This window comes from Oncorhynchus masou, chromosome 12, assembly GCF_036934945.1.
Source record: "Oncorhynchus masou masou isolate Uvic2021 chromosome 12, UVic_Omas_1.1, whole genome shotgun sequence".
NCBI lineage: Eukaryota > Metazoa > Chordata > Actinopteri > Salmoniformes > Salmonidae > Oncorhynchus > Oncorhynchus masou.
In genome coordinates, this window is record NC_088223.1 from 13,622,950 (window position 1) to 13,644,362 (window position 21,413).

Genomic DNA, 21,413 nt, shown 5'->3' on the forward strand with positions numbered 1-21,413 from the left:
TGTATTTCATTTTGAATGCTGCCCCTGTCAAACCATTTCTGAGGGCAAACCACAGTCTTCCAAAGGTTCTGAAGCCAAATTACCTTTGACCCCTGGTCCCAACTATCTCTTTGGTCCAATCAGGTGACAGAGCTGAAGGGTCTAGCCACACATCCTGGTGGGCAGTGTGATCTGACCTCTAACTTCCTGTCTGTGGTCCAATCAGGTGACTGAGCTGAAGGGCCTGGCCACTCACATCCTGGTGGGCAGTGTGATCTGTGAGACCAAGGATCTGTTCACGGCCATGCCTCAGGTGGTGGCTGTAGACGTTAATGACCTGGGAACCATCAAACTCAACCTGGAGGTCACATGGTTGTAAGTTAGCGTTTCTAAAAATAGGGGTCATGACCCCACGTCGGGTCGCCTGATTTGAAAATGGGGTTGTGCGAGAGAAACTTACGTTTGGTTCATAGAACCGGGGATACGTCAGTAACCTCTGGTAGCCGCTAGATGGGTTGTAATTAACAGAGTTTCTGTTTTCTACCTACAAATGTAGCAAAAAAAAGTTTTTACCTTTTAAGCTACAAAATATTATGACCCCTTCACTGAAAGAAAAATGTTTGGGGTCCCCTGTTGCAAGTGGACTTAATTAAATGTCTATTTGACAGGTGTACATGTTTTTAAGGTGTGACTAGTGACTGTTGAATCTGAATCAAAGGAGGTTAAAGTTCACATGGAGTTATTGTTGTTGTTCAAGGAGCAGAAAAACATCAACACCAACTTCAAAACTATTGTTTTTGTAGCCAAAACACAACATTCTTTAGGACTTAGCAAGACAGACAGTAAGGTTTATACAAATCTCCGCTGTTAAACTAAATGTTAGTCTAAAATAAAGAGAATGTCTGGAGGGTTTTGATAGTGAAGATCAAGTTTCTAACTTCCCTACCTGGGCTGATGAGACAGTGGATTGTACAGTCAGATAGAACAGAGTAAATAGGCATTTTAACGCTATAGATTGGTGGAAACTTGTGGAATAGGCACCGGCAGGAATGCACTTTTAACCAATCACCATTCAGGATTTAGATTCACCCGTTGTATAAAGTATTATAAACTACACTATGCTACGGTGGTTAGTTACATCGGTTAATGTTGACTAAGTGATGAAGCTATACTGTAACGCTGCCCTCTTCTGGAGAACCTGGGTGTTTGCTCCAGTGTTACAGCAGAATTCACCTAGTAGTTTATAGTTCTCTAATGGACTCTCCCCTTCTGACTGTCTCTCTGCTCTCCCCCATGCAGTCCATTCGATGTGGAAGACCTGAACCTCTCTTCAGGGAACGTGAGCAAGGCCAGCGCCCTGCAGAGACGGGTGTCTGTCTACAGCCAGGGCACGCCAGAGACACCCACCTTCCAGGACCAGTCCTTCTTTGTGAGTCCCACACAGAGCCTCCTCTCCCCGGGGTGGGATAGGGGAGGGGAGTGGGTGTATGGATCTAAGGATCTATGACTCCTAGTCCCATTGCTGTCTTATAACGCAGCATACTGCTCACTCACCAGCCTGCTCACAACACAGGATTCCTCGTTGCACTAACCCACTAACACAGCCCTTGTGTTGACTGGATTGTGAAACCAACAGCTTGTGTCTGTTTATGAATGCTAAGGCTAACTAACGCTAACTCACCCATCCCTCCCACCACTCACCCGTTTCTCCTCCCGCCCCTCCCTCCCCTGCTCCCTTTGTGTGTGGTAAAGAAGTGGCACCCCTCCCCGACCCAGCATCGCCTATCCCCGACCCAGCATCACCTGTCCCCGACCCAGTATCGCCTGTCCCCGACCCAGCATCGCCTGTCCCCGACCCAGCATCGCCTGTCCCCGACCCAGCATCGCCTGTCCCCGACCCAGCATCGCCTGTCCCCGACCCAGCATCGCCTGTCCCCGACCCAGCATCGCCTGTCCCCGACCCAGCATCGCCTGTCCTTCCTCCACGGTCTGAGGAACTCCCTGTTAGAGAAGCTGAGACGCAGTCGCTCCTTTGGCGACCTGGTCTCCCTCCAACCCAGGCCCAAGTGCAGCCTGGAGGGTTATGTGACTGAGGTGTGCTAGGTTAGGGCTAGCCCCGATTCCCCCTGTCTGTGTGGCTGCTTATTGTTAGCATGCTGTCTGTGTGGCTGTGCCTGCTTATAGTTAGCATGCTGTCTGTGTGAATGTGCCTGCTTACAGTTAGCATGCTGTTTGTGTGGCTGCTTATTGTTAGCATGCTGTCTGTGTGGCTGCTTATTTTTAGCATTCTGTCTGTGTGGCTGCTTATAGTTAGCATGCTGTCTGAGTGGCTGCTTATCATTAGCATGCTGTCTGTGTGGCTGCTTATTGTTAGCATGCTGTCTGTGTGGCTGCTTATTGTTAGCATGCTGTCTGTGTGGCTGCTTATAGTTAGCATGCTGTCTGTGTGGCTGCTTATAGTTAGCATTCTGTCTGTGTGGCTGCTTATTGTTAGCATGCTGTCTGTGTGGCTGCTTATTGTTAGCATGCTGTCTGTGTGGGTGTGTATTGTTAGCATGCTGTCTGTGTGGCTGCTGATAGTTAGTATGCTCTCTGTGTGGCTGCTTATTGTTAGCATGCTGTCTGTGTGGCTGCTTATTGTTAGCATGCTGTCTGTGTGGCTGCTTATAGTTAGCATGCTGTCTGTGTGGCTGCTTATAGTTAGCATTCTGTCTGTGTGGCTGCTTATTGTTAGCATGCTGTCTGTGTGGCTGCTTATTGTTAGCATGCTGTCTGTGTGGGTGTTTATTGTTAGCATGCTGTCTGTGTGGCTGCTGATAGTTAGCATGCTCTCTGTGTGGCTGCTTATTGTTAGCATGCTGTCTGTGTGGCTGCTTATTGTTAGCATGCTGTCTGTGTGGCTGCTTATAGTTAGCATTCTGTCTGTGTGGCTGTGGCTGCTTATTGTTAGCATGCTGTCTGTGTGGCTGTACCTGCTTACAGTCAGCATGCTGTCTGTGTGGCTGTGTCTGCTTATAGTTAGCATGCTGTCTGTGTGGCTGTGCCTGCTTATTGTTAGCATGCTGTCTGTGTGGCTGTGCCAGCTTATAGTTAGCATGCTGTCTGTGTGGCTGTGCCTGCTTATAGTTAGCATGCTGTCTGTGTGGCTGTGCCTGCTTATAGTTAGCATGCTGTCTGTGTGGCTGTGGCTGCTTATTGTTAGCATGCTGTCTGTGTGGCTGCTTATAGTTAGCATGCTGTCTGTGTGGGTGTTTATTGTTAGCATGCTGTCTGTGTGGCTGCTGATAGTTAGCATGCTCTCTGTGTGGCTGCTTATTGTTAGCATGCTGTCTGTGTGGCTGCTTATAGTTAGCATTCTGTCTGTGTGGCTGTGTCTGCTTATAGTTAGCATGCTGTCTGTGTGGCTGTGCCTGCTTATTGTTAGCATGCTGTCTGTGTGGCTGTGCCTGCTTATTGTTAGCATGCTGTCTGTGTGGCTGTGCATGCTTATTGTTAGCATGCTGTCTGTGTGGCTGTGCCTGCTTATTGTTAGCATGCTGTCTGTGTGGCTGTGCCTGCTTATAGTTAGCATGCTGTCTGTGTGGCTGTGCCTGCTTATAGTTAGCATGCTGTCTGTGTGGCTGTGCCTGCTTATAGTTAGCATGCTGTCTGTGTGGCTGTGCCTGCTTATAGTTAGCATGCTGTCTGTGTGGCTGTGCCTGCTTATAGTTAGCATGCTGTCTGTGTGGCTGAAAAGAGGAGTTAACTGTGATGCTCTCGCTCTCTCCCCTCCCCTCCCCCCAGTCCACCCTCCCTGATGACGTCTTTGAGAACGGTGGGTGTGGTAACACCGAGTGCAAGCGCCTCTCCTTCACCTTCTCAGATACTTCAGTCTCCTCCCCCAGCCTCGCCCCCGGCCAGTCCAACCCCGAAATCACCGTCACGCCCCCTGAGACCTGTCCCCAGCCCCAAATCCCCAACGTTGAAGTCACCGTTCGAATACATGCAGACGTAGTGGAAGAGGCAGAGGAAGGTGAGGAGGAAGAGGAGAGTCGCGGTAGCAGCGGCAGCGTGAGTACCAGCCTGGTCAGCGAGGAGGCGGAGTCAGAGTGGGAGAGGGCGGAGTCCCAGTGTAACCGAGGATCCGTCTCTCTCTCGGAGAGGCAGCTGTCTGCGGTCGCTCCCGGGGATGTGTGTCCGGACCTCGCTGGGCCGGACAGGGATGGTGATGAAGATGACAGGTAATAGATGGATGTTTTGTCTTTATGATACGCAGAGGCCAAACGAATCTCCCCTTGACGGGACAATGAAATTGTGTTGTGTTGTATTCTATTAAATTGTATTCTATTGTCAGCTCGGAGCTACTGAAGCCCGTAGAACTTGACACTGAAGAACCAGGCAGCTTGACCAGGCAACTGGTGAGGAGACTGACATCGTCTGACATTCTGCCCGAGGCGGGGGTTCTGAGCTGGGCTGGGGAGGGGAGCCGGGCCTTCCTGGAGAGCAACCTGGAAGAAACCCTGCAGAGTCTGCTACTGAGGCTAGAGTCACTGGGACAACGCTGTAGAGAGCTACAGGACCTGGAACAGGAAGTGATGCGCCTGGAGGACCTACTCAAAGTGAGGCCTGTACTTTCTCCTCAAGCAACTGTGTGTGCATCACAGGGTTGGAGGTCAATGCAATATTAGCTCAATTTGACATTTCATTTATGAAAAAGTATTATCTGCTGAAATATTTGTAAGAGCGGTAGTTTATGATAGTTGTTTATGTACATACGTTTTATTGTGACTGCAGCCTCACTGTAGCCTTGACATCCAGTTTAATCTCCTATGACTGCAGGTCGTCTCTCCCTCAGTAGTATGCCAACCTAGTCCGGCATTACCAGACAACCCACACCCTGCAAGGTTTTTCAGGGTCTGATCTCTCCCTCAGTAGTAGGCCAACCTAGTCCGGCATTACCAGACAACCCACACCCTGCAAGGTTTTTCAGGGTCTGATCTCTCCCTCAGTAGTAGGCCAACCTAGTCCGGCATTACCAGACAACCCACACCCTGCAGGGTTCTTCAGGGTCTGATCTCTCCCTCAGTAGTAGGCCAACCTAGTCCGGCATTACCAGACAACCCACACCCTGCAGGGTCTTCAGGGTCTGATCTCTCCCTCAGTAGTAGGCCAACCTAGTCCGGCATTACCAGACAACCCACACCCTGCAGGGTTCTTCAGGGTCTGATCTCTCCCTCAGTAGTAGGCCAACCTAGTCCGGCATTACCAGACAACCCACACCCTGCAGGGTTCTTCAGGGTCTGATCTCTCCCTCAGTAGTAGGCCAACCTAGTCCGGCATTACCAGACAACCCACACCCTGCAGGGTTCTTCAGGGTCTGATCTCTCCCTCAGTAGTAGGCCAACCTAGTCCGGCATTACCAGACAACCCACACCCTGCAGGGTTCTTCAGGGTCTGATCTCTCCCTCAGTAGTAGGCCAACCTAGTCCGGCATTACCAGACAACCCACACCCTGCAGGGTTCTTCAGGGTCTGATCTCTCCCTCAGTAGTAGGCCAACCTAGTCCGGCATTACCAGACCACCCACACCCTGCAGGGTTCTTCAGGGTCTGATCTCTCCCTCAGTAGTAGGCCAACCTAGTCCGGCATTACCAGACAACCCACACCCTGCAGGGTTCTTCAGGGTCTGATCTCTCCCTCAGTAGTAGGCCAACCTAGTCCGGCATTACCAGACAACCCACACCCTGCAGGGTTCTTCAGGGTCTGATCTCTCCCTCAGTAGTAGGCCAACCTAGTCCGGCATTACCAGACAACCCACACCCTGCAGGGTTCTTCAGGGTCTGATCTCTCCCTCAGTAGTAGGCCAACCTAGTCCGGCATTACCAGACAACCCACACCCTGCAGGGTTCTTCAGGGTCTGATCTCTCCCTCAGTAGTAGGCCAACCTAGTCCGGCATTACCAGACAACCCACACCCTGCAGGGTTCTTCAGGGTCTGATCTCTCCCTCAGTAGTAGGCCAACCTAGTCCGGCATTACCAGACAACCCACACCCTGCAGGGTTCTTCAGGGTCTGATCTCTCCCTCAGTAGTAGGCCAACCTAGTCCGGCATTACCAGACAACCCACACCCTGCAGGGTTCTTCAGGGTCTGATCTCTCCCTCAGTAGTAGGCCAACCTAGTCCGGCATTACCAGACAACCCACACCCTGCAGGGTTCTTCAGGGTCTGATCTCTCCCTCAGTAGTAGGCCAACCTAGTCCGGCATTACCAGACAACCCACACCCTGCAGGGTCTTCAGGGTCTGATCTCTCCCTCAGTAGTAGGCCAACCTAGTCCGGCATTACCAGACAACCCACACCCTGCAGGGTTCTTCAGGGTCTGATCTCTCCCTCAGTAGTAGGCCAACCTAGTCCGGCATTACCAGACAACCCACACCCTGCAGGGTTCTTCAGGGTCTGATCTCTCCCTCAGTAGTAGGCCAACCTAGTCCGGCATTACCAGACAACCCACACCCTGCAGGGTTCTTCAGGGTCTGATCTCTCCCTCAGTAGTAGGCCAACCTAGTCCGGCATTACCAGACAACCCACACCCTGCAGGGTTCTTCAGGGTCTGATCTCTCCCTCAGTAGTAGGCCAACCTAGTCCGGCATTACCAGACAACCCACACCCTGCAGGGTTCTTCAGGGTCTGATCTCTCCCTCAGTAGTAGGCCAACCTAGTCCGGCATTACCAGACAACCCACACCCTGCAGGGTTCTTCAGGGTCTGATCTCTCCCTCAGTAGTAGGCCAACCTAGTCCGGCATTACCAGACAACCCACACCCTGCAGGGTTCTTCAGGGTCTGATCTCTCCCTCAGTAGTAGGCCAACCTAGTCCGGCATTACCAGACAACCCACACCCTGCAGGGTTCTTCAGGGTCTGATCTCTCCCTCAGTAGTAGGCCAACCTAGTCCGGCATTACCAGACAACCCACACCCTGCAGGGTTCTTCAGGGTCTGATCTCTCCCTCAGTAGTAGGCCAACCTAGTCCGGCATTACCAGACAACCCACACCCTGCAGGGTTCTTCAGGGTCTGATCTCTCCCTCAGTAGTAGGCCAACCTAGTCCGGCATTACCAGACAACCCACACCCTGCAGGGTTCTTCAGGGTCTGATCTCTCCCTCAGTAGTAGGCCAACCTAGTCCGGCATTACCAGACAACCCACACCCTGCAGGGTTCTTCAGGGTCTGATCTCTCCCTCAGTAGTAGGCCAACCTAGTCCGGCATTACCAGACAACCCACACCCTGCAGGGTTCTTCAGGGTCTGATCTCTCCCTCAGTGCCGTCTCCCGGGCCACAGGAGCAGGTCGTCCAGCCTCACTCTGATGGTTGAGAGCGCCCTGGAGAGCTTCGACTTCCTCAACACCTCCGACTTTGACGACGATGACACGGGTGATGACCACGCCCTCCAGCGCTCCGTGTTCTTTGACATGGAGGCGGACAGTATCAGGTGAGTCAGGAGGGAGGGATGGGAGGAGGCAAGTCCTCTCCCCTGTCCTCTCGCTAGGCTACTACCCCTCTGTCCCTGCCTGGGAGATGGTGGTGGTGACCCTGCCTGTCTCCTTCCATCTGCTTCTAACCTCTGTCTGCTAACCTCACTGTCCCTCCACGGCCAATGAGATTCTACTGGGCCTGTGTATGTGTGTGGGACTAACCCAGGCTGTTTTTCTCCCCTCTATCTGTCTCTCTCTCTACCCCTCTCTGTCTCTCTCTCTCCCATCTCTATCTGTCTCTCTCCCCCCCTCCCCCCCTCTCTGTCTCCCCCCTCTCTCTCTACCCCTCTCTGTCTCTCTCTCCCCCTCTCTGTCTCTCTCTCTCCCCCCCCTCTGTCTCTCTCCCCCCCTCTGTCTCTCTCTCCCCCTCTCTGTCTCTCTCTCTCCCCCTCTCTATCTTGCTCCCCTCACCTCTCTCCTCCATCTCTCTCCCCCTCTGTCTCTCTCGCTCCCCCTCTCTCTCCCCTCTACCTGTCTCTCACTCCCCTGCTATCTGTCTCTCTATCCCCCCCTCTCTCCCCCTCTCTCTTCCCCCTCTCTGTCTCTCTCCCACCTCTGTCTCTCTCTTTCTCCCCCGCTATCTGTCTCCCTCTCCCCCGCTATCTGTCTCTCTCTCCCCCGCTATCTGTCTCTCTCTCCCCCGCTATCTGTCTCTCTCTCCCCCGCTATCTGTCTCTCTCTCCCCCTCTATCTGTCTCTCTCCCCCTCTATCTGTCTCTCTGTCTCTCTCCCACCTCTATCTGTCTCTCTCTCCCACCTCTATCTGTCTCTCTCTCCCACCTCTATCTGTCTCTCTCCCCCTCTATCTGTCTCTCTGTCTCTCTCCCACCTCTGTCTCTCTCTTTCTCCCCCGCTATCTGTCTCCCTCTCCCCCGCTATCTGTCTCTCTCTCCCCCTCTCTCCCCCTCTGTCTCTCTCTCTCCCCCTCTCTCTGTTTCTCTCCCACCTCTGTTTCTCTCCCACCTCTGTCTCTCTCTCCCACCTCTATCTGTCTCTCTCTCTCCCCCTCTCTCTGTCTCTCTCCCCCTCTGTCTCTCTCTCTCCCACCTCTATCTGTCTCTCTCTTTCCCCCCTCTATTTGTCTCTCTCCCCCTCTATTTGTCTCACTCCCCCTCTGTCTCTCTCGCTCCCCCCACCTCTCTCCCCCTCCCTCTCTCCCATCTGTCTCTCTCCCTCTCTCCCATCTGTCTGTCTCTCTCCCATCTGTCCCCCCCATCGATCTCTCTCCCCCTCCCTCCCATTTTTCTCTCTCCCCCTCCCATTTTTCTCTCTCCCCCTGTCACTCTCTCCCCCTCTGTCTCTCCCCCCTCCCATCTGTTTCTCTCCCCCTCCCATCTGTCTCTCTCCCCCTCTATCTGTCTCTCTCCCCCTCTGTCTCTCCCCCTGTCTCTCCCCCTATCTGTCTCTCTCCCCCTCTGTCTCTCCCCCTGTCTCTCCCCCTATCTGTCTCTCCCCCTGTCTCTCTCTCTCCCTCTGTCTCTCCCCCTCCCCCTCTGTCTCTCCCCCTCCCATCTGTCTCTCTCCCCTGTCTCTCCCCCCATCTGTCTCTCCCCCTGTCTCTCTCTCTCTCCCCTCCCATCTGTCTCTCTCCCTGTCTCTCCCCTGTCTCTCTCTCCCCCTATCTGTCTCTCCCCCTTCCCGCCTGTCTCTCTCCCCCTCTGTCTCTCCCCCTTCCCCTCTGTCTCTCCCCCTGTCTCTCCCCCTATCTGTCTCTCCCCCTGTCTCTCTCTCTCCCTCTGTCTCTCCCCCTCCCCCTCTGTCTCTCCCCCTCCCATCTGTCTCTCTCCCCTGTCTCTCCCCCCCATCTGTCTCTCCCCCTGTCTCTCTCTCTCCCCCTCCCATCTGTCTCTCTCCCTGTCTCTCCCCTGTCTCTCTCTCCCCCCCTATCTGTCTCTCCCCCTTCCCGCCTGTCTCTCTCCCCCTCTGTCTCTCCCCCTTCCCATCTGTCTCTCTCCCACTGTCTCTCCCCCCATGTCTCTCCCCCTGTCTCTCTCTCTCCCCTCCCATCTGTCTCTCCCCCTGTCTCTCTCCCCCTCTCTCTCCCCCCATCTGTCTCTCCCCCTGTCTCTCTCTCTCCCCCTCTCTCTCCCCCCTCCCATCTGTCTCTCTCCCCCTCTCTCTCCCCCTTCCCATCTGTCTCTCTCCTCTCCCCCTCTGTCTGTCTCTCTCCCCTCCCATCTGTCTCTCTCTCCTCCCATCTGTCTCTCTCCCCTCCCCTCTATCTGTCTCCCCCTCTATCTGTCTCCCCCTCTATCTGTCTCCCCCTCTGTCTCTCCCCCCACCCATCTGTTTCTCTCCCTGTCTCTCCCCCTGTATATTCATCTGTTTGAAGTTAGTGTACAAAGCTTAAAAATAGCTTAAAAATAGCATATATAGAACATATCTAACCGGTTCTTAGACTTGCTTCCAATGAGAATGACATATCTATGTGAATTTGGTCAGGTCGCCCCAAATAATTATATATTGTAGATTTAAATTAATGGATTCGTACTGCATTTAACTCTAGCATCCCATATCATGCTGATTCACATACTGTTATATTCTAATGGCTTTAGTAGTGATTGTAGTGCACTTCTACACTTCGATACTTCTACACTTCTATACTCTGCTGCTTCCTTCTGGTGACAGTGTGTATCTCCTGTCTGTCTGAACAGACCTGGTGGCCCGCACCCAGAGGTCAGGGGTCACCTGAGTGAAGCCCTGACGGAGGACACCGGGGTGGGAAACAGTGTGGCCGGCAGCCCCCTGCCTCTCACTACCGGCAACGAGAACCTGGACGTGGCCATCGTCATTCACCTGCAGTACTGCGACCATCTCATCCAGGTGAATTAACGTGTTCCAGTCATTTCAAACATTTCTAACCAATAACAATCTAACTTAACAGACCGGAAACTAATTATGAAGCAGTTGTAGTAAAATGTAATTTGCATCGATCTAATAGTGCGGGATGGAAGCTCTCCCATCATTTATTGGCCACGACTACGTGTGACTGTGTCTGTGTGTAATGACAGCTCCTGTCCAGTGGGGGGAGCCCTTGGCAGCGTCGAGCCCAGCTCCAGAAGCTCTCAGCTCAGACTCAGCTGCTAGAGGAACTGGGAGAGATCAGCACAGAACGCCTGGGGAGCATCACCAGTGCTGCTGACGGTGAGTAGTCTACTCTGGAGCAGGGGACAGAGTCATGGGAGCAGGGGACAGAGTCATGGGAGCAGGGGACAGAGTCATGGGAGCAGGGGACAGAGTCATGGGAGCAGGGGACAGAGTCATGGGAGCAGGGGACAGAGTCATGGGAGCAGGGGACAGAGTCATGGGAGCAGGGGACAGAGTCATGGGAGCAGGGGACAGAGTCATGGGAGCAGGGGACAGAGTCATGGGAGCAGTGAGACCTTTTCTTTTTTTTTACCCCTTTTTCCTGGTATCCAATTGGTAGTTACAGTCTTGTCTCATCGCTGCAACTCCCGTACGGACTCGCGAGAGGAGAAGGTCGAGAGCCATGCGTCCTCCGAAACACAACCCAACCAAGCCACACTGCTTCTTGACACAATGCCCACTTAACCCGAAAGCCAGCCGCACCAACGTGTCAGAGGAAACACTGTGTCAGCATGCACTGACTTACACATTTATCTATAACCTAATAATGAATCTCCGTCTGTCCTCTCTCTCTCTCAGTGCTCCCAGGGCTGTCGGAGCGGCCTGCTCGGATGGCTCTGTGGTCGGAGTGTAGTGGTTCTGGTGCACTGTTCCACGCTACACTGGACCGGGTGCTCAAACACATGCACCACTGCTACACTCGCCCACTGCAGGAGAGACACCCACAAACCGCAGCTGACACAGGTAGGCACTCTTCTTTATATGTCTTAAACACAATACAGTAGTTATACATTTTAACTATGTGTGTCCAACATACAGTACTATGCAAATGCATAGTACTTATTATTTGTATGTGAAAACTGAAATGGTCTATTCATTCCTGTTGAGTCATGCCAATTGAGTATCATATTGTGATTTGTTTTTTATACAGAGCATTAGGAAAAGTATTCAGACCCCTTGACCTTTTCCACATTTTGTTACGTTACAGCTGTATTCTAACATTTTCGTCATCAACCCATACTCAATACCCCTGAATGACAAAGTGAGAACAAGCTCTGTCAGGTTGGATGGGGAGCGTCGCTCTGTCGGATTGGATGGGGAGCGTCGCTCCGTCGGGTTGGATGGGGAGCGTCGCTCCGTCAGGTTGGATGGGGAGCGTCGCTCCGTCGGATTGGATGGGGAGCGTCGCTCCGTCGGGTTGGATGGGGAGCGTCGCTCTGTCGGGTTGGATGGGGAGCGTCGCTCCGTCGGGTTGGATGGGGAGCGTCGCTCCGTCGGGTTGGATGGGGAGCGTCGCTCTGTCGGGTTGGATGGGGAGCGTCGCTCTGTCGGGTTGGATGGGGAGCGTCGCTCTGTCGGGTTGGATGGGGAGCGTCGCTCTGTCGGGTTGGATGGGGAGCGTCGCTCTGTCGGGTTGGATGGGGAGCGTCGCTCTGTCGGGTTGGATGGGGAACGTCGCTCTGTCGGGTTGGACGGGGAGCGTCGCTCTGTCGGGTTGGACGGGGAGCGTCGCTCTGTCGGGTTGGATGGGGAGCGTCACTCTGTCGGGTTGGATGGGGAGCGTCGCTGCACATGTAACAGTATAACTTTAGACCGTCCCCTCGCCCATACCCGGGCGCGAACCAGGGATCCTCTCATCAACAACAGTCACCCTCGAAGCATTGTTACCCATCGCTCCACAAAAGCCGCGGCCCTTGCAGAGCAAGGGGAACTACTACTTCAAGTTCTCAGAGCAAGTGACGTCACCGATTGAAACGCTATTTAGCGCGCACCACCGCTAACCAAGCTAGCCGTTTCACATCCATTACACACAGGTCAGGTGTTTTCATTTCTCTCAAGAGATGTTCGGGGTTCAGGTCCGGACTCTGGCTGGGTCACTCAAGGAATTTCTTTTTGTACCCTTCCCCAGGTCTGTGCCTCGACACAATCCTGTCTCGGAGCACTACAGACAATTCCTTTGACCTCATGTCTTCGTTTTTGCTCTGACAGGCACTGTCAACTGTTGGACCTTATATAGACAGGTGTGTGCCATTCCAAATCATGTCCAATCAATTGAATTTACCCCAGATGGACTCCAATCAAGTTGTAGAAACATCTCAAGGATGATCAATGGAAACAGGATGCACCTGATCTAAATTCATAAATTCATAGCAAAGGGTCTGAATACTTATGTAAATAAGGTATTTCTGCTTTTATTTCTTATAAATTTGCTAACATTGTGGAAAACCTGTTTTTGCTTAGTCATTATTGGGTATTGTGTGTAGATTGAGGGGAATTTAAAAGAAATCATTTTTAGAATAAGGCTGTAACGTAACAAAACGTCAAAGTCTAGGGCTGGGGCTGGGAATGCTTTTGGGAATGCACTGTATATTAGAGATTGCTTTCTGTATATAATAAGGGTATGTGAGACCAGGGAGATGTACCTGTCCAGAGTTGTATATTAGGAAATTAAACTACTTAGCTCAATTTATGAAATAAACAACCATTTTGTCTCATTCATTGTTTGTTTCCACTACAATTGCTGCCTAACCTTGCTGCATCCCCCCCCCCTAAAGGAACACAATGGAATTATACCTTTAAGCTTCATTGGGTTATCCTTGATGATTTTCTTACATTGTATGTGGGGTGTCACCGGTTGGAGCACCCTTATGTGTATTTAAAAAATGTTCTAATGAATTAAATCAATCAATCAACAGGTATGGCTGAAATAGCCGAATCAACTCATTTGAAGGGGTGTGCACATCATTTTGTGTGTATATATATATATATATATATATATATATATATATACACACACACACACACACACACACACACACACACACACACACACACACACACACACACACACACACAGTGGGGCAAAAAAGTATTTAGTCAGACACCAATTGTGCAAGTTCTCCCATTTAAAAAGATGTGGCCTGTAATTTTCATCACAGGTACACTTTAACTATGACAGACAAAATTAGAAGAAAAAAAATCCAGAAAATCACATTGTAGGATTTTTAATGAATTTATTTGCAAATTATGGTGGAAAATAAGTATTTGGTCAATAACAAAAGTGTATCTCAAAACTTTGTTATATACCCTTTGTTGGCAATGACAGAGGTCAAGCGTTTTCTGTAAGTCTTCACAAGGTTTTCACACACTGTTTCTGGTATTTTGCCCCATTCCTCCATGCAGATCTCCTCTAGAGCAGTGATGTTTTGGGGCTGTTGCTGGGCAACACGGACTTTCAACTCCCTCCAAAGATTTTCTATGGGGTTGAGATCTGGAGACTGGCTAGGCCACTCCAGGACCTTGAAATGCTTCTTACGAAGCCACTCCTTCGTTGCCCGGGCGGTGTGTTTGGGATCATTGTCATGCTGAAAGACCCAGCCACGTTTCATCTTCAATGCCCTTGCTGATGGAAGGAGGTTTTCACTCAAAATCTCACGATACATGGCCCCATTCATTCTTTCCTTTACACAGATCAGTCGTCCTAGTCCCTTTGCAGAAAAACAGCCCCAAAGCATGATGTTTCCACCACCATGCTTCACAGTATGTATGGTGTTCTTTGGATGCAACTCAGCATTCATTGTCCTCCAAACACGACAAGTTGAGTTTTTACCCAAAAAATATATTGTGGTTTCATCTGACCATATGACATTCTCCCAATCTTCTTCTGGATCATCCAAATGCTCTCTAGCAAACTTCAGATGGGCCTGGACATGTACTGGCTTAAGCAGGGGGACACGTCTGGCACTGCAGGATTTGAGTCCCTCTTCAAACCAAGCTGCTTACCTATTGCAGATTCAGTCTTCCCAGCCTGGTGCAGGTCTACAATTTTGTTTCTGGTGTCCTTTGACAGCTCTTTGGTCTTGGCCATAGTGGAGTTTGGAGTGTGACTGTTTAAGGTTGTGGACAGGTGTCTTTTATACTGATGACAAGTTCAAACAGGTGCCATTAATACAGGTAACGAGTGGAGGACAGAGGAGCCTCTTAAAGAGGAAGTTACAGGTCTGTGAGAGCCAGGAATCTTGCATGTTTGTAGGTGACCAAATACTTATTTTCCACCATAATTTGCAAATAAATTCATTAAAAATCCTACAATGTGATTTTCTGGATTTTTTTCTCTCATTTTGTCTGTCATAGTTGAAGTGTACCTATGATGAAAATTACAGGCCTCTCATCTTTTTAAGTGGGAAAACTTGCACAATTGGTGGCTGACTAAATACTTTTTGCCCCACTGTGTATATATATACAGTGCCTTGCGAAAGTTTTCGGACCCCTTGAACTTTGCGACCTTTTGCCACATTTCAGGCTTCAAACATAAAGATATAAAACTGTATTTTTTTGTGAAGAATCAACAACAAGTGGGACACAATCATGAAGTGGAACGACATTTATTGGATATTTCAAACATTTTTAACAAATCAAAAACTGTAAAATTGGGCGTGCAAAATTATTCAGCCCCCTTAAGTTAATACTTTGTAGCGCCACCTTTTGCTGCGATTACAGCTGTAAGTCGCTTGGGGTATGTCTCTATCAGTTTTGCTAATCGAGAGACTGAACTTTTTCCCATTCCTCCTTGCAAAACAGCTCGAGCTCAGTGAGGTTGGATGGAGAGCATTTGTGAACAGCAGTTTTCAGTTCTTTCCACAGATTCTCGATTGGATTCAGGTCTGGACTTTGACTTGGCCATTCTAACACCGGGATATGTTTATTTTTGAACCATTCCATTGTAGATTTTGCTTTATGTTTTGGATCATTGTCTTGTTGGAAGACAAAATCTCCGTCCCAGTCTCAGGTCTTTTGCAGACTCCATCAGGTTTTCTTCCAGAATGGTCCTGTATTTGGCTCCATCCATCTTCCCATCAATTTTAACCATCTTCCCTGTCCCTGCTGAAGAAAAACAGGCCCAAACCATGATGCTGCCACCACCATGTTTGACAGTGGGTATGGTGTTGTCAGGGTGATGTGCTGTGTTGCTTTTACGCCAAACATAACGTTTTGCATTGTTGCCAAAAAGTTCAATTTTGGTTTCATCTGACCAGAGCACCTTCTTCCACATGTTTGGTGTGTCTCCCAGGTGGCTTGTGGCAAACTTTAAACAACACTTTTTATGGATATCTTTAAGAAATGGCTTTCTTCTTGCCACTCTTCCATAAAGGCCAGATTTGTGCAATATACGACTGATTGTTGTCCTATGGACAGAGTCTCCCACCTCAGCTGTAGATCTCTGCAGTTCATCCAGAGTGATCATGGGCCTCTTGGCTGCATCTCTGATCAGTCTTCTCCTTGTATGAGCTGAAAGTTTAGAGGGACGGCCAGGTCTTGGTAGATTTGCAGTGGTCTGATACTCCTTCCATTTCAATATTATCGCTTGCACAGTGCTCCTTGGGATGTTTAAAGCTTGGGAAATCTTTTTGTATCCAAATCTGGCTTTAAACTTCTTCACAACAGTATCTCGGACCTGCCTGGTGTGTTCCATGTTCTTCATGATGCTCTCTGCGCTTTTAACGGACCTCTGAGACTATCACAGTGCAGGTGCATTTATACAGAGACTTGATTACACACAGGTGGATTGCATTTATCATCATTAGTCATTTAGGTCAACATTGGATCATTCAGAGATCCTCACTGAACTTCTGGAGAGAGTTTGCTGCACTGAAAGTAAAGGGGCTGAATAATTTTGCACGCCCAATTTTTCAGTTTTTGATTTGTTAAAAAAGTTTGAAATATCCAATAAATTTCATTCCACTTCATGATTGTGTCCCACTTGTTGTTGATTCTTCACAAAAAAATACAGTTTTATATCTTTATGTTTGAAGCCTGAAATGTGGCAAAAGGTCGCAAAGTTCAAGGGAGCCGAATACTTTCGCAAGGCACTGTATCTCACACAGCTGTCTCAGCACTGTCACTGTATATATCTCACACAGCTGTCTCAGTACTGTCACTGTATATATCTCACAGAGCTGTCTCAGCACTGTCACTGTATATATCTCACACAGCTGTCTCAGTACTGTCACTGTATATATCTCACACGGATGACTCTCTCTTCCCTCCCCAGTGATCCGGCTGGTGGTGAGTGAGATGGTGGACAGGAGTGATCTGGCCTCCTTCCCTACCTGCCACCCCCCTTCGGCCCGGTCCCAGGAAGTGGTCCCCCCGTCGTCCCTGTCCCAGGACATGGTCACAGTGTTTCAGTTCCACAGCTACGTCTCAGAGCACAGCGTGGAGGACATGGAGGAACACCTATTGCAGGTGGCCAGAGAAGGTAAGACTCAGGACCAACACACATTCTGACGTACATGTTATTCAATCATTTCATCCAAACTGCTCACATGCGTCTGTCTGCGTAGCCAGGTGCTAAAATACAACTGGGTTCAATTTTTGACTCGTGATTCACGTCAAGTCCCGCCTCTCCCATCTCATTGGTATTTCGGAGTACATACCCACGTGGTTGATTGAAAAATGAACTCAGGTCCATACACCTTCAAGTTGGTTGCCAACCTCCATATAAAGTCCACAAAAGAAGAAAACTGAAGGAGGAGAGATTATTTGATTTGATTTAACTAGGCAAGTCAGTTCAGAACAAATTCTTATTTTACAATGATGGCCTACTCCGGCCAAACCCTGCCCTAACCCGGACGACGCTGGGACAATTACTAGAACCTAACTAGGTTTCCTCTTTTATCTGTGGATTAATTGTCAAGAGTAGAGAACACACGATTTTGTGTGACTCAAAATGGGTCAAAATTCTACAAAAAAAGGTCCGAGTGTTTTTCAGGTAAAATAACAACCCAGTGTTTATATCCCAGGACAGGTTGTCTAGCAACAGTAAGCTAGCTAGCTAAATGGCCATGAATGCGTCATGTGTTTCGAACTGTCCCCAAATTAAAATAGTTGATTCATAGTTTTTGGTATTTCTACCTACGTGTCCTGGTCACATCTGGTGTGGATGGTCCAAATCAACATGCGTGATGGCGGACGCACGTCTGCCCGGCGGAGGCAGCGTGTGAGGGGGTCCACACATGGTCCACTGAACAAAACTAGGCTTGTAAGGACCTGTGAGTTAATTGAGTTATTTTGTCCTCCCCTCAGCTGTGTTTGCGGAGGGCCTGAGTGGTGGCGACTCGGAGCGTTGTCTAAAGGAACTGGATGAGGTCTCACACACCAGCCTGTGTCCCCGGCAGCAGACCCTCAGGGCGCTGGCTTCCCTCCTCTCCCACCAAGACCCACAGCTCAGCGAGGCTGCAGCTGTCTACATCACCTCTGCTTCCTCACACACACCCTTCAGGTCAAAGGTCAGTGTGTGCGTGTCAGTAGGCTTGATCCTTGACCCGCTCAGGCTAAAGTAAACCCAGCCCTAATATAAACACCATTTGTCTGTCAAGGTCACTAAGCCTGCCTAGAATACTGGTCCTCTGACTGGGCAGTAACTTGAGATTGTTCATTTGTGTTTCTGTGCATCTTTACAGGCGGTGGATTGCTACACACAGGCCTTGTGGGAGGCTGGAGTTCAAACCCAAAGGTCTGCCTGTGCTGCTCTTAGCTGTCTACAGGTCAGTGTTGCTTTTCGCTTTTAGCTATAGAACCGACATTTCCCCTTCACATTCATATGATGCATCCTATTGTGACGTCTCTCTGAAGCGAGAGGATCTGTGACACTGGTTATCAAACCCCTCTGTTCCTTTCTCCATCTCAGGCAGTAGAGAGCCTCCGGGCGGTGGTGTCACTGTGCGACTCGGCAGACGAGGAGCTTCGCCATGTTGCCATAGAAACCCTGCTCACTTTCGGTGAGCGACAGTTTGACAAAAAAAATCTTCTGTCCATTTTTAGCCTCATCAATGTCTGTTTTAAGCAAAACATGAATTTGATTGACTTATACAGGTGAAGAGGGCCGCCTGGCGTATGAGCAGCTGGACACGATGCCCCGAGAGATGGTACGACTGGGGACGCGGCGAGGGAACGCCGTCACCACCGCCTTCTGAAAGCACGGGACTAACTAAATGAACCTAGGAGCCTCACATCCACAGGAGGGGGACGACCCCCTAGAACAACCCCCCCCCCCCCGCGCCTGTGCTTTGAGCCATGCAGACCGGACATGCGTTTGAATGGACACAGCTAGGGGGAGTGGCCGCATTAACGCAGAGGAGCCCAACTAAACATGGCAGGGCCACGTCTCATCCTTATCAACAGACTGGTGTAAATCCTAACTGTCCATTCTCTGACCACCACTATTAAACCATCTCTCACTGCACAGACAGAGCATCTCTGCCATCACAACTTATTGTGATGAACATGATGATTATCCCGGCTGTCTTTGATATATGATATCCTTATATAACTGCTATTCATTTGTTTTAGGAGGTGACGTTCATTAGACAAAAGGTTATTTGCGCTTTTCGAATTGCACTGTGTCAGACATGTAAATATAATAGCATTATACTCTGAACTGGATTTATTTGGTCTCATGTACTGTTGAGATTCAGGGATTTTACAGATGGTTTGAACACTTTTTGTCAGAGGGTGCCATGGAAGATCATTTAGGGGACTAATGACAACCAAATCGCTCGGAAGGAGGTAGTTCAAAGCAACGCTCGCAAGTCCTCGTCAACGTGCATAAAGAAGGAAGTCTTTCCCTAGATAGTAGTTACCAGTAAGCAATGTTCTCACTCCAACATGCACAACATGAAGAGAGAGTCATACTTGGACTGCCTTTCAAACTAAGTTCTCTACTCACACATGCCTGGGATCTACATTCAGAGATTGAATGTCTGCTTGCTGGGAACTGATGAGATTTGATCATGATTTATTTCATTGGAAGCAGGTACTACTGGACTCGAGGAGTGAGTGTGAGTCAGGGATAGTTAGTATGAAAGGAGAATGCACTTTCTCCATAACTGTACAGTGCAGAACCAAGGGCCTGTCTTAGGGGATGATGCTTCGAATCGGCAAGGACTGAGGCTATAGCGCTCTGCCTAGCTTTTTATGCCAGTTGTATCTATACTACTGAGTCCGGTGCTTCTTCAGCATGACAACAAAGTGTTTTTCTCGACTTAATTTATTTACATCACATTTGTGATTCTAATATTTAATTTACTTTTGAGTAAGAGGGCAGAATGCAGATACTATTTCACATGTAAAAGTTGTATATTTGGTGTTTTTTTTGCCCATGTTTGATTTTTTAAAAGTTTCGTTAAAAAAGGACTCATTAACATGGGAATGATCTTGCTTACATAAAATGTCACTGGAAATATATATTTTTCCACTCTTTCAAATGTATTTGTACATTAAGTAAGATGGATGGCTGGTATTATTTGGAGGATTTAGGAATATAATCAGAGACCGCCCCCCCTCTACTTTCTTACGCAAGGAAAGCCTGAAAATGAACATTTATTCTGAAGATATCTTTAACCTGGCCACTACACCCAGGCTCACCTACAAAGAACAACCATAAACAACCATCAGAATTATGATCCTAATCCTGTGACATGACATCGGCTTCTAACCGCACTGTCCTAAAGCCATAACGATACGAAAAGGTGTGTTTTAGGCGGTAATATGAGAAATAATATTTGTTCTTTTGTATATTAAAGCTTTAAAATGTGTGAAAGTTGTTACTAAACCTGAAGATGGCTTTGAGTTTGGCCTGGTGTATGTTGATTGTGGTCTTTATTTTGAGTAACAATGCCTCTTTCTCCCATGACGTGAATAGCATTACAGTATTTTGGTATGATACTCGTTACTTCAACAACTCCTCTAATGAATGTTTTTTTTTTTTCCACGATGCAGCGGTCTCCATCTTTCTTTGTGCTAAAAGTAACCTGTGATGAATTAATGTTGCCTCTATTCAACTCCCAAGTCAGACTGAACATGTAGACAGAATAATGAAACGTTATGACATTGATCATATTTCATGTAAATACACAGTAAGGACATGTTACATTGCTCCAGTACTGACTGCATTCATTTCCCCTGCTCAATGAAAGTGGCAATAAAGTTTATTTTTGCATAACTATGAAAATAAGTTGGACGATGGTTTTATTTATTGGGAGAGTAATGATTTTAATTAATGTTTTAGCCTAGTATCAAAACCAGTGGAGGCTGCTGAGGGGAGGACGGCTCATTAAACCATGAGTTTGATGTATTTGATACCATTCCAGCCATTCCGCTCCAGTCATTAGCACGAGCCCGGTGCCACCAACTCCTCTGATGGAAACTGAAGAAATGAAAAACCAAGAAGCAGATCAATATTCAGTGTGTTTTCCAAGCTATGAATGGTTTGGGATTGCAGCCAGAAGCGTACATGGTTTCGTCATTTTGGACAAGGGAGCACAAAGACTGTCAAATAAATGACAACCTTCAAACAGAATGGAAAGGTGCATCATCTTGAGACGAGTCATGTTTATACCTGGTGATAACACGCCAAAAGGTGACAGAGACGAGTCATGTTTATACCTGGTGATAACACGCCAAAAGGTGACAGAGACGAGTCATGTTTATACCTGGTGATAACACGCCAAAAGGTGACAGAGACGAGTCATGTTTATACCTGGTGATAACACGCCAAAAGGTGACAGAGACGAGTCATGTTTATACCTGGTGATAACACGCCAAAAGGTGACAGAGACGAGTCATGTTTATACCTGGTGATAACACGCCAAAAGGTGACAGAGACGAGTGACATGTTAGTCAAATCAAATCAAATTTTATTTGTCACATACACATTGTTAGCAGATGTTAATGCGAGTGTAGCGAAATGCTTGTGCTTCTAGTTCCGACAATGCAGTAATAACCAACAAGTAATCTAACTAACAATTCCTAAACTACTGTCTTATACAGTGTAAGGG

The 21,413-nt window shown here is 48.8% G+C and overlaps 1 protein-coding gene across 2 annotated transcripts in view; it reads left to right on the forward strand.

The window, feature by feature from the left end:
- Positions 1-20,584, forward strand: part of LOC135549570 (rho family-interacting cell polarization regulator 2-like) — a 101,441-nt gene extending 80,857 nt beyond the window's left edge. For both annotated transcript variants that reach the window (XM_064979648.1, XM_064979649.1), the window contains exons 11-23: positions 206-354; positions 1,279-1,408; positions 3,763-4,199; positions 4,313-4,577; positions 7,276-7,445; positions 10,143-10,311; positions 10,500-10,632; positions 11,155-11,319; positions 16,628-16,834; positions 17,662-17,864; positions 18,039-18,122; positions 18,266-18,356; positions 18,451-20,584. In XM_064979648.1, coding sequence (XP_064835720.1) covers positions 206-354; positions 1,279-1,408; positions 3,763-4,199; positions 4,313-4,577; positions 7,276-7,445; positions 10,143-10,311; positions 10,500-10,632; positions 11,155-11,319; positions 16,628-16,834; positions 17,662-17,864; positions 18,039-18,122; positions 18,266-18,356; positions 18,451-18,551 — 2,304 coding nt within the window. In that variant the 3' untranslated portion in view covers positions 18,552-20,584. The remainder of the gene's footprint in view (positions 1-205; positions 355-1,278; positions 1,409-3,762; positions 4,200-4,312; positions 4,578-7,275; positions 7,446-10,142; positions 10,312-10,499; positions 10,633-11,154; positions 11,320-16,627; positions 16,835-17,661; positions 17,865-18,038; positions 18,123-18,265; positions 18,357-18,450) is intronic.
- The last annotated feature ends 829 nt before the right edge of the window (positions 20,585-21,413 follow it).